Below are 14,256 nucleotides of genomic sequence, written 5' to 3'. Positions count from 1 at the left end.
GTGATCAGCTAGGCGTATAATTGACAATAACGATCATTTGTGCAGATATGCTAGTATGTTAACTGAAATTTTTGCTGTAGGATTTCTATTCTACAGTTCTAGCTAAAGTCTATTACGTCTGTATGGAGCTGGATTATTCGTATAACTTAGCGTGCATAAATTTTACATTAGATTCAGTTTTACTGCTACTAATTTACTATCCACGCGATAAACTAGTCGGGCCAATTCGATTTGAAAAGTAATCTAGGCGAATAAATCAGAAATTGTCATGTAACCTAGATGACTCGTGCTAAAATATCCAAGACTGTTTGGTATGGAATTTTAGTGGAAGTATTCCATAAATGGTTAATACTTTTGCTTTCGTAGCCGTCATTACAGAATGAGGAGCTAACTTATATCGAACATGGAAATATTTACCATGCTATTTGTTTTTGCACAGATTACATCATATTTGTCAATTATTATGGGAAGATTGAGTAGTAATTGAAGTCATTTTGGCCAAAATACTTACAGTTCGAAAATTTGCTATGATTACCAATTAAAGTTACAAATAGTACAGCTTATATATAACATAGGTTAAATAATGAAATTGTGAAGGATACCTAGTAGCTGTAATTTGCCATATTTTTTCGAAAGAAGGACTGAAGCGACAGTACTGTATTATCGGGTGATGATTTCATAAAACTGCGTCAAGTATATCGCTAATTTATTAAGACACTTTTCCTATTTTATTTTGATTTAAGCAAATAGTATTACCGATAAATTTAGAGGTGAATGATAAAATATGCATTTTTAAGCCATATCACAAGAAGAACATATTACTTGAGTTCATCGTCAGTATATGCGATAGTACCAGATACAAGATGGAACTCTATTGCAAATTTATAAATTGTAATCTTGCAGATTTAGTCATAATATATTTTTAATGATGTATATATAAGGTTTTTAAGGCTTAAAATTTTGATCAAGCTTCAATTACTGTCTATTACGAGCCAAAGGTAAAATTAAATTGCAGCTAAGATTAGGAGTGAATTTTCTTTAGCCAACGACACCGAAGCACTAGAATACCAATCCGTTAGTATTCCAATATTAGACTGCATTAATTAAAGCAAAGTACTGTAAGAGTTTCATTCTCACTAAAAAAATCATAATCTTTATCGACTAAAAGAGCATGGTTTAAATAGGTTTTGGAAGCTTAAAATTAATTTAGCTCTACATATCGCCTCGTTCTTAATACTTAAATGATGAATACAATTCGATGAAATTAGTTCACAACTATTTTATCCTACCTCACCCTAAATTAAATTAAAACGTTGCATTTAGACAAAGTGTAAGCAAAATTTACAGGTATTTCCTTAGGTAATTTAATAAGTATAGCTTGAAATTTTAGAGAATATTGATAGCATGAGGAAAACTAATTATATAATAAAAAGACTTATCCATTCTCAAAAATGGCAAATAAACTATTTTAACTTTTGGAGTAAATAGAAAATTTTCATAGTTATCGGAATTTATAATTACATTAAATCGGTTTTATTTTAACAAACAACTCAGAAGCAGTAGAAAGTCGATATAAAATGACGAAAGTTGTTGATCATTTGCTTATGTATGTTAAAATTAGAAACTATAAGGCTGAGTGTCTTATTCTTTTATATCAAATGGATTTAGGAATTATGATGACTTACTTTAATCCAAAGAATGGAAGAAAAGGCGTGGACATACAGTCCTATACGCTATTATATTAATGAAATAACCATACATAACTGTCTTGATCTAAACATCCAAATTTGATGTATTTTCTGTTATTATAATTGACTATAAATGTCATTACGTGCTAAATATTAGAACAAAGTCACTGCATACGCTTATATTCAAAGTTCAGCAAATTAGCTTATATCTTGTTTTTTTATATTAATAGCAATTTCCATTGCTAACAGGTACAAGTACTGACTTTAATAAGCTTCATGACTGTAATTTTCGTTGAACGATAATAAAATCTGTGAGTTTATGATAAAAAAAAATTGACTACAGCCTCTATTTACTCTAATACTACTATAAGCTTTTCCTTGCTATTACTACCGAATCTTGCACATCTAATTACGACTGGTAATTTTAATTGCCAGTAGGCTCAAGTATTAACTTTACGTAATTACTGTACTTTTCGCTGAATGATAATAAACCAATGATTTTATAATTAATAAACTTACTATAACCTTTATTTAATCCTCTGAATCCAAATACTGCAAGTTTTCCCCTTGCTATTGTTACTGTATCTTGTAAATTTGATCACAACAACGCTCTTATATAACGCCGTAAATACACTTCAGCAACATACTGACTTTGCAAATTCATACGAAATTACTAATTATATAATTCTTTCTGGACTGTATATTTAGAATTAGGTGCCAAGAAAGCGAAAATTGGAAACGTACTTTAACGTACTTGATTGATCTCTGGGATTCTGAATTTAAAATACAAAGCACCTTTAAAAATCATTATGTCTCAAACTTTACAATATACGCCATGTTTGGATGTTCGCTATTTCCTTCAAATAAATCTAACCAGTATAGTTTATCGTTCATTAACACGATTTGAAATGGATGTTTCCATCGCCTGGAGCGTTCTTTTTCTCTTTATTCTGATACCCAATGTCCTGTTGCTGAGTATTATTTGCTTAAGGCGTTCTTTATGGACTTATAGTAGCATCTTAGTGGGCAGTTTGTGTTGCGCTAATATGATCTATGATTTCTTCTACGTTTTGCCTATCAAAATTTTGGCCATTCGTAACTCCATTCATCCTTTCATTAACATCTATTGCCAGTTATCGTCGATTGTCATCCAGTTTGCCTTTGTATGTTGCATGAATTTCCACATTTGTTCTATTAGCTTAGAAAAGTTTATAGCCATCACCTCACCATTTTGGTATAACCAAATCAGTGTTTATAAATCGGCTTTATTTATCAACATACTCATAGTATGCTGGATTCTACCTACATTTGTAGCCTTTTTGCCTATTATTATTGGATGGTGGCGTATGTGCCCTTACTTCTGCCTAATATCGGAAACCATTGAGAATCGAAAACTAAGCTTGCAAGCATGGCATATATTCTGGTCGTTCCTGATGTTTCTCCTTCCCACCTTTGTTACAATGGTGCTGTACTTTCGAATTTACTTAGTAGCCAAAGATCATGCTACCAGGATTCAAGCAGCAAGTCAAAACTCATCTCAACATTCCTCATACATTAATCTTAAAGCAACGAAAGCTGTGGCCATCATTATTGGTGTGTATTTAATACTACAAACGCCGTATAATGTCTATCAAGTCTTAATTGTAGTTGACAAATCAATCGTTAATGGAGCCGGACGTTATAATCTACGTGAGTGGCTTTTTTACTTAGCTTCATGGCATTCAGTGGCCAGCCCAATTATTTATGGCTTTTTCAATAAGAATCTACGTGACAATGTAGTAGCAATTGTTTGTCATTGTAAGGCAATGCGTTTTGGAACTGTAACTAGTTCATCTATTCTATCTTAGCAAAATGGCCCGTTAGATTCAAGTTATGAGTAGAATGAATACGGTAGATTCCCAATTGTTATAGAATTAATTATCAATATTTAGTAGTTACTTCGATAATTATAACAAGTGATCTTGCTTTTAAGTTTAAAAGGATACAGCTATTTCTCAAGAAGATGATAAAAGGAATAACGATTCGAAAATCAATACCCTCCTAAAGATTAAGAATATTACAATCGATTCTTGATAGCAAGATTCACAGTAACAATGCCGTAGAAATGCTTTAAAGTATTCATCAAAGGTAAAGTAAAGGTTGAAATATTATAAAATTCACTGTCTACATAATTCCATAAAGCGATGCCAAAGCAGCAAGAAAATAAATGACATTTTTGCTGTCTGTCTCTTTTAAATACAACACGTAAAAAATGGTGCCATCTCATAGTTATTTTAATTTGATGGTGAAAATCGTAATAAAAATGAAGCACTAATCATAAATCAGCTATTCATAAGCCATTTTAGCTCCTTAAACCTAAGGTATTGGAAATTGATAAATATTGTCACCTAACTTGTGTTAAAGGAAATAGAATAATATAGTGCTTACTGTTAATAATTCGATTTACATAAAGCAGCTAAAAGTTCCAACTCCTACATCGGTTTATTAGATTCTATACATCCCTTGGACTAGTTGATGTAATCTTAATAAAAGTAAAATCTCTTTTTGATTGAATTCTCAAAATAAACACTTGTCTTGTTTGCCGTTAAGAGCAATACTACTTGCAGATAAATAGTCCTATTTCTGTCCGGTTAGGATTCTTAATTACAACTCGATATTTATTGACAACTTGAATCTTAACTATTATTGTTAATCTATTAACTATTATTGTTAATTTATTAACTGTTATGGTTATACTGTATTTTATAATTAACATTCAAATGATAGACACCTCTTTTAGTTTACTTGAGAATATGGCAGTATATCGCACCGATTATATTCTTACGGATTTTCAATCCACTTCAACATATTCTTTCAATACACTACTAGGCTTTTATCACCTACAATAGGATTTACATCAAAGGTTTAAATTTCCTATTAATATCATATTGGCAATTATTGTGTTTGAGTAACCGTAGATTCAATGAACAAAACGTTGGTTTTGATAGGTATTCAAAAAACATTACATTAGAACATCAGTATCATACGTAATTGTAGAAGATTATTCCAGAATTCAATATTTCAAGATGTGCACTGGTTGTGCACGATTGAAAGCAGGCCTTGAGCAGAGCATCGTTAGAGAAGTCATCCGTGTTTTAATTTCGGTACTTCAACGCCTGCAAGAGCTTATTTTTCTCGAAAAGCTGGACACTAATCCCTTTTTCGATTTAAATGTTACTAAAGTATGATGATAGTCTGTCTAATAAGTCTTAAACTATCGCTCTATCACAGTTCTTACACCAAACCTAGCTCGTATAATTTATAAATATGGTTTAAATGATTTCATTACTAATGCAATTGAATACGATCTAAGCAGATCGTCAACTATGTTAAATATTAAATTTATAACATTATTGCAAGATTACCAAGATTACTGTCAAATAATTGTCTTATCTTTATTAATTTTATTGATGATAATCGCATTTAATATCTGTTAAATATACAATTGACCTGGTTTTGTGTAACTAAATTCTAATTCCTGCCATTTACCATGTCTATCTTTAGCGGCTTAGATATAAATCTTTACGGCATCGTTCTTTATTCTCTAATTTTCATCTTATCGTATATAACATACATATATAACTGCTAGATTTCCTTAACACCTATACTATAACTGTACCAATTGTAGACTTGACAAAATTTCTACCAATTCACGCTGATTTAGTGAGCTGTATCTTCTGCCAATCTTTATTTGTCATTTTCAGTGTCACTAACTGCATAAATGAAATGGCCATGTCATTTTATCTTCCTTTAGTAAAATAATATTTACTGGATAAAAAAATAATAGATCATGTACTCAACTTAAAATTAATCGGTGAACCATTTGTTTGAACTAAATCCTTTTAGAGGTAATTCAGTATACAGTACAATAGAATGAACTATTTTTAGTTTTAAAGAGGAAGGTGCTGCTTCCTTGGAAGTAACAGGTATTAAATTTGAAAGCGAAATCGTAACGATGATACAGCAGTGGTGAATTAATTAAATAAGCCTGTTAGAGGTCATCAACAGCTTACGACTTAGTATTGTAATTGCTGTTTATCATCCTATTCAAACTAATTCTTTAGCAAAATCAAATTTTTTCACAGTTTCGTGAATTACCATCCTGTTATTATCGTTGCAAACACTTCTGTAAAATGAAATTACCATCAAAGAAATATCGTTTACTAATGCGTAGCTACACTAACCTTGAAATATCGTATCTCAAATGTTATACGCTTTTAGGGTTCCTATTCCATACTTCATTTTCTAGTACAAAATCTTAAAATGAGCCCTGGGAGAGTATTATTTTACATTTAAGAATTTATATTTATAGTTAACCAGCTGTAGTTAGTGATCAAAGAGAGATAAGCAACAATACGCTCTTTAAGAGATTGCTACGGTGTTTGCCTTGTCATTAGGATAGTTTAATAAACACAGTAGTAACTAGTATGGAGAATATCCATATTTGTAGTGCTAGATAAGATAAGTAATGCCTTAACGTGGATGTTGTTTGTAATAGTTCATGACGTATTTGATATTGATTGTTATAGTGTGATAGATAGCAGTAAGATGATTCAAGTTCTAGTTGATGATAGTTGAATTAGACAACCTACGAGCTTAGATTAAGATTAAGTATGAGTAAGAGATTCAAAATATTTACTGTTAGAAAAGCTATGTAAGGAATATCTCAGTTGGAGATGTTTCTCCTAGTAAGGTACAATAATAATACTGTTGTTGTTTACAAATTAGACGGTTCCTATATAAACGGGAACATTTGAGTTGAGTGGTGTGGCAAAAAGTTGTAGATGTATCTTTGCTAATAAAAGTTTCATCTTTACAGTCTTTTGCCGTGTGTGTATAACGTGAAGTAAAAGGGCGTTTAAGTCAGTAGCTACTTATAGACTTTCACTGTATGTTACCTTGTCACAGAAGTGAAATTGTGACAGAGATACTTTATTAAGTTTCAAGATCAGCTCACTAAATGACAATTATTGCAACATGTGTTCACATATAATATCTATATCTCCCGTTTCACGTCAATGTTATAAATCAATTAATAATGCAAGCTTATATAGTAATAACAGCTTGAATCATAACCTATGCTGACTTAATGCGAATAGGGTTATTTCAGTTTGTACATTTAGTATTAGGCTTCATTATCGACCAGATCTAGCCTTGTGTATGATAGCTGACGGCTTCATTCGCTGTAAATCTGTTGCGTTACGGTATCTACAGCTGCGATATATTGATTCTTTAAATGTTGATTTCCGCTAGGTGAGTATTCCTTTTCTTTCATCAAGTGGCCGTTGCGTCGATAGTCCTTTCCTTTGATAGTAGCAATATAAGATTGCGGTTTTTTTACAACTCCTTTGATTACTCCTTTGCAAGAGGTGGACCTATTGTTATTCAATTTAATCTACATTCTAAGCTGGTCGCCTTTCTGTGATGGAGACGAGGGACGAGACCTCTTGTCATAACTTGCTTTTCGGGATAATGTGCTTGGTAGGCCGAGGGGACAGGAATAAAACATCGCATGCATCTGATTAACGCTTTTTATTCTCATTAGCGATCACATGTTATTTTAGACCTATTGTAGTTGCAAGGGACAATATTGGATTAGTCTTTCATACAGTCTTACCTCAGACAAACCCAAGAAATTGACTTGTGTCTTATGCGGGAAGGGGGGGATAAGGTACATTGTCCAATCTTATCAGCCCAGCATCAAAATATAACGGTATACAGTATCTGCGTTAGTAATTAATTATTCACAAATTCGTGAGCAAGATTTTGGGATCTCTTTCTGGATCATAATTATTGCATTTTATATTGATACTCAGCTTAGACTATAGCCAACAGCAATAGCCAATTCCTATACCGAGTAGTGAATAAAATAAAGAAATGATTAATGAATTAGAATGAGTAATAACGACATTTAAAAGTCTTTCGATAAAATAATCAGAGGACGAAGATGAAGACGAATTTCGAAGGATAGGATTTTGAACTTTTTTAGCATAGATAAGTATACCTTGTTACTTGATGGTAGCTTACAATCGTATTTCATTCAATAGCTGTCTAGATAAGGCTTTTAAATAGACTAAAGATGTCCCACACTTGCTTTTCTTTTACGTAAAAATAATTTAAAGTTAATTGAATGCTTTTATTAACGTGCATAAAATCCATCGCGAGATTCACCTATATTGTACTATACTTTTTGTAAAATATCGGCTTAATCGCCATTTTCCCTATGGGCTGATTTGCGATAGTTATTTCGTTATAAAAAATGAAGCAATAATTCCCGTTTTATACTTTATTTGAAAGCTATTTCATTCCTTACTCCTCTACTAATGATACATCATACAAGATATCGTTTATACACATTACCGCTGTCATGTATAATGCAGAGCTGACAGTAATTACGCTCTCTAGAAATGAACAAATCCGATGATGCAGTGCTATGTAATCATGAATGATGGTAAATAGAAAAAAATTTAGAATAAATCAGTATTCATATGAAGGCACCGTAAAGTGTACGTTTAAGACAAAGAACATGTCATTTTAAACTGGAAAAGAATTGATTTGCTAGATTAAGAATTCCGGAAGGTCGACTGTTATAATATGGCGTAATACGAAGATTTATATTAATATTACTGTTGCTTTCCTTAATTAGCTATAACTAATCAGTCATATTTCAGTTACAGCTCATCCAATAGAATCGAAAAACGTAACAGACTATCTCTACACTGGATTTGAGTCATACAGATATGATTTTATGATATTACTATAGTTAAAGCAGAAATCACTCCGGCAAATACTATGAGAATTATAAGAGAGAAAGTAAAGAGTTTCGATTCTTTAATAATATACAATAAAGCAGTATTTCTATTAAAACTATATCCCCTAATAGTTTATATACGATAACTCTTATTTCTGGCATATTTATTGGCAGGTAATATCTTGTTTCAATTCTGTAGCTGTAGAGTAATTAATAACGAGCAGACTTGTAGATCTGACAATATATTCAATTCATTACTTAGAAAAATAGAAATTACCAACCACTAACAATACCAGATCTAATCAATGACTTTCCGATAACTCTCTCTCTAGCTTAAATTGCACAACCTTAAATACCGTTTATTTTTATGCATTCACACTCAAGTACAGATTACTAATTTAAGATAATTACACTACATAAAGAACCATATCTAAATCTCGGTAATTAATGATAGAGTTAATCATTACATCAGCAATAAATTCCATACGTGCACATAAAAATTACTATTGATGGCTCAAACTTTAAATTATATTACAAAATTCCTCGCAAAGCAGATGCTGGACCGTTTCAAGGTCATGAAATCATTTTGCAGATAACTTCTTAAATATAGTTTGGGTCATATCAATACTTGTATAATTAAATTTAAATCCTAACATTGGCTACAATACTTAAGCACGTTAGACTTAAACTAGCTGTTAAAATCACGAATGAAAATTAGATATAAATCCATCTGGCAATGCGTCCTCTTGTTATTTAAATAAAAAATTATCTTTGAAGAAAAGCTTAATCACCGGGTCGTGTTTATGGACATATTACAAATGATTCTTTTCTTCAACATTGCTAGTTTATATGTCGTTAACTCTTATTTTTCTGACATATTCTTTGTCAGGTAATAACTTTCTCATCATTACTGTTGATGGATCAGGCATCAAAACATGTTTCAGCATTTCTCATAAAAGGAAATGCTGGACCATGTCAAGGAATCTTTTTTCAGATAACATCTTATAGCTATAGTTTTGGGCTATATCAATGCTTGCTTAATCAAATTTTAAATCCTAACACTAGCACAATACTTATTCACACCAGATTGAAACTAGCTGTTAAGCTCAAGAACGAAAATTAGATATAAATCCATATGGCAACACGTACTCTCTTATTTAATTAAACATTATTTTTAAAGAAAGGCTTAATCACCGGAAAGGGTGTTTTCGAACATGGTACAAATGATCGAAGATGTTTATCATCTAAAGAATATTCCGTAAATTTACTAAGCATTTCCGATGAGAATCATTCTTTGTACTCGCTACAGTTGTCTAAGGTGTAACGATCTCATCGACCATGGATAATACTTTCAAGAAGTACCGTACTTGCTTGGAGGAAATTGTCACAAAATTGATACACCTAAGAGAGATGCATAGGTGTTTTGATAGCCTTTTGATCGACGAAATATCGATATTTCAGAGATGCACTTTATAGTGTACATACAAAATGCCATAGAAGATAGACCGACTTATGGATGTATTGCCAGTGTCCATATTATGATCAACTTTAAGAACCTATCAATTGAAACAGCTGTATTATATTTTCTATTATTAGCTACGCTTTTGAAAAAAATACTGTAATTTGCTACTAAATCCTGGTAAATGGATTAAAATTCCTACATTATCACGAATTGATAGTCATTGTGGTCACTGTCATTAATAGTACAAGTACATTGAGTGAAATCAACGGTTGAGCTACTTACTTTAGAAAATTTTATGAGAGAAAAATCTTCACAGCTGTCGATAGAACTTCAATATTGTAAGGTATAAAGTGGAATTAAACACGAAATCTATGCTGAGACACCCAATAAATTCATACGCATCTTATATAAAATTGGTATAGAATTAGTTTCAATAGGTAGATTCAAAAGTTGCATGCCTTCAAATAGAACTAGAAGCAAAAAGAACTAGTCTACGTTTATTCCGAACAATTGTTAGCAAATAGCTCTCCTTACTGATGTCTATTACTCAGCCTTTGTTTCCATATTGCTACCTTTTTGTTAAGTAATCCAATATATAAGGACTTTATTTACGAATTTTTATCTTCATTACAACTTATCGTTCCTTTTTTTAATACTGATCATAATTAGGATTAAATATTTTCTCCGTCACTTGAAAGTTATTAAGTAATGATCAAACACACTCATTAATCAAATACATTATAAAATAGGTATAGATTGCTACTCTGTAGCAGATTCATTTTTTCATTATTTTTATTCGAAATCCCAATTGCTATGGCCTTTATTGCAGAAATTAAAAAAATAGATTAAAAACAATTGTCATAAGGAACTGAACGTCCGTTCTTGGGTGAAAAGTAAAAGCTGCTATATTCTTTTCATCAAATTTTTCAAGGTAAATCAGCGGAGAGTGCATAACTTTGGCGATAGAAAATAACATCAATTTAGCTACCATTAAAATCCTATAACTTTCATTTAAAATGAAATTTAAGTACGCAGCGGTGATTTAGATCTAAAATATAATTGCTTCTCTATCTAAAATAATATTCGACTGTAGATTCTCTCATTTGTTGAAATTATTATAATAACTGTTTTCTTATGATTTCAACATGTAACAACAAACAATCGGATGAAAACTATGTGATCCGATCAATATGGAAACTTAGTTTTCTATAGCCAATAGAACTGCTCTTCCGATGGATACGCTATCGCATTATATTCATCGATTTTCCAAAATGCAAGAATGATTATTGTTGATAAAATACATATACTATTTGTAATTTCAATGACTGAAATGTCTAAAGTACGATCACATTGGGGAAAGAATTGCTATTGTTAATGAGAAAGATAGACTAGACAATCATGTATTTTACTGACAGACTTCAAAATTGATCATTTCTTATTGTTGCGCTCAATAAATAGCCCATAGCCTAAAAATAGAGAATTTTCTCCCATTGGATTAGTTCGTTTTGATTGATATTGCTGTAGACATATATTTATAAATCTTTAATAGATAACTTTGAATCGATTTATTCAATTGAAAGTTGGATAGAATCGTTGCAATTTAAGGCTGCTATTTCAGCAATTATTTAGATTGCTAGCATCAATTCCTATAATCATTACCTCGAAAGTACTCACTGTGGCTTTCATTTTCACTACTTAACGCTATAACTTCTCTATCGAATTGAATCCATCCAGAAATCACTTGGAAAAGAAACTATGGTAAATTCATCACCTTACATACGCTGTCTAGATGCTCGATTTTATCTTAAAATGAATTTATCGTTTATCGTTTATCCACCACCATCACAATTAAAAATCGATGCCTCCATCGTTTGGAGTATTCTTTTAACGGCAATTCTTGTCATTAATATCACTCTACTTGGAATTATCTGTGCTAAATCGTCTTTGAGGATCCTAAATAATATTTTGGTAGGTAGCCTATGCATAGCCAACATTTTATTCTGTGTTTTCTACATTCTTCCAGCGAAGGTGATCCTGATTGGTAATTCAATAATACCATTTACCAATATTTATTGCCAGTTATCTCATACCGTTTTTCAACTTGCTTTCTTCTGTTGTATCAATTTTCACATTAGTTCAATCAGTTTAGATAAGCTGATTAACGTAGCATTACCATTTTGGTATGATCAAAACAGAAAATATAAATTAATTATGTTTGCAGCTATTCTGTTTACTTGTTGGGTATTGCCTACATTTATGGCATTTCTACCATTTATGATAAGCTGGTGGCGTATTTGTCCATATTTTTGCGTCATATCTGAAAGAAAAGCTGATCGTATCTTAAATTTGACAATTTGGCATACATTTTGGCCTATATTCATGTTTTTGATGCCAACAGTGATAACTGTTACTTTCTATGGTAGAATTTTTACTATCGCTAGAAATCATGATCGAAGACTGCGAGCTGGGAGTCTACCATCATCAGAGCGGCGTATTATTACGCGATCTGGAGTGAAAGCAGCTAAAACGGTTATTATTATCGTCGGAGTTTATCTTCTTTTTCAGATGCCCTATCATATATTCCAGGTTATTAACGTTCTCGATAGGGACTTATCCCGCGCTGCCAATAAATATAACCTACGTGAATGGTTGCTATTTTTAGCCTCATGTAATTCTGTTTTTAGTCCAATTATTTATGGATGTCATGATTTACATTTACGCAATGCTTTAAAATCTCTAAGTTGCTTTAAACCACTGAAGAAGTTGTGGAAAGCTTCTTCTTAGTCGTCAATTTTAGATTACATTTATTCTAAATAGAAGTTTCAGGACTTTTACACAGAATGATGCACGGTAGCAGATATGTGTAAGAAGAAATAAATCAACCAGTATTTTAGAATTTGAGACCTATGTTATCTTCATAAACTTGCAAGTAAAGCTTGTTGGCAAAAATGTTGGTTTTACAGATGGTATCAAAAAAAATATCCCAAAACTAATTCATTGGCTTATATTTACCAAAGCTCCATGGGAAAGAAAACCTGATCAATCCATGTATTGACAATGCTTTCTTTAAATAAGTCAGCAATTAGAAATCTAATCGTTGGGAATCCTTTAATTTTGCTGACTAATAAAGGAAGCAAACCCTTATCGATTCAAACATGAAAGAGTAACGAACTGTTATGATTTTGATAAATCTTATTATTCGAAATAATGTTACAGTATATGATAGTATAATGCAATACACAGTCTAATACTTCCATGACGAAGATTCTTTATTACCAAATGGCTAACCCCGATTTATGAGCACATTTACAACAAGGACACATATGCTAATTATCATAAACTCTGGCAGGTGATTCTTAGCCAGCTGTTTACTGTATAAAATAAGTTGTACACGTATCTAAACGGATTCATACTAGATTATCAATGGGTAATGTACGTTATTAACCAATAAAAATTTCTGTGAACATAAAGATTTAATGATAAGAGAATTCTGTGGTACTCGCTTCATATATTTCAAGTAACATGCTGGAGTTTTAAAATTTAGCAACTTTACCCAGATAAATCTCTTAAAATATTCTGTTAAATCGTCGATGATCTTGATTTCGGTATCTATCGTGTCTTAATGAAAATTTAAACTTCCATGATTTAACCATGCTCTTAGTATTCTTTTATTTCTGTATACTATGCAACTAAAAACTTACTCGTATATCTTTCTAGTGTAATAATTACTAAGTTGAACTAGAGAACTTACTGTCTTGATTGTTTGAAACATTAACTATGAATTAAAATTTAATTTTAAAGTATACATTCATGCACATACTAGAATCAATTCCTGCTTAATAATTTCAAAATGTCGAATATTTGCATAGCACTATTCACGTTGTTTTCGGGCAATCTATTACAATAGTCAATTCAACTATCCATACAATTTATCTTAATCTGTATAGTAAATCCATTTGCCATGTTTTTAAGGATTCACTATAATAGGTATTAGTAATTAATACAATTTATGCGGTTAATAATCAAAAAGTAAAAAATTAAAAAGAATATTAATGAAAAATCCATGTTACCTATAGACCTAAAACTCAACTGATCCATACCTACTACGGTACTTCATTTCCATAAATTTAATCTGTGAAAGTAGATACAAAATCATTTGGCCGATATTAATGCGAACAATTAAGTATGTTAAATTACTACATTATAGAGGTTTTTAGCTTGATAAATTTACTACCATAAATTAAGAAAAGGAAAATGATCCATAGTGGTTTAATTACAATTATCTTAAACTTTCTAAAAGATCTAAAATCAACCAA

At 31.3% G+C, this 14,256-nt stretch overlaps 1 protein-coding gene across 1 annotated transcript; it reads left to right on the top strand.

Moving 5' to 3' along the window:
• Positions 1–11,695: 11,695 nt before the first annotated feature.
• Positions 11,696–12,724, top strand: TRIADDRAFT_55895 (uncharacterized protein; the record flags this gene model as incomplete). Its single annotated transcript, XM_002112120.1, has 1 exon — positions 11,696–12,724. The coding sequence occupies one exon, from the start codon at positions 11,696–11,698 to the stop codon at positions 12,722–12,724; it is 1,029 nt and encodes a 342-aa protein (XP_002112156.1).
• Positions 12,725–14,256: the final 1,532 nt, after the last annotated feature.

The sequence above is a fragment of the Trichoplax adhaerens genome, genomic scaffold (assembly GCF_000150275.1).
Source record: "Trichoplax adhaerens TRIADscaffold_4 genomic scaffold, whole genome shotgun sequence".
Taxonomy (NCBI): Eukaryota; Metazoa; Placozoa; class Uniplacotomia; order Trichoplacea; family Trichoplacidae; genus Trichoplax; species Trichoplax adhaerens.
The sequence above is the reverse complement of the archived record's forward strand: the minus strand, read 5'-3'. Positions and strand labels throughout refer to the sequence as shown.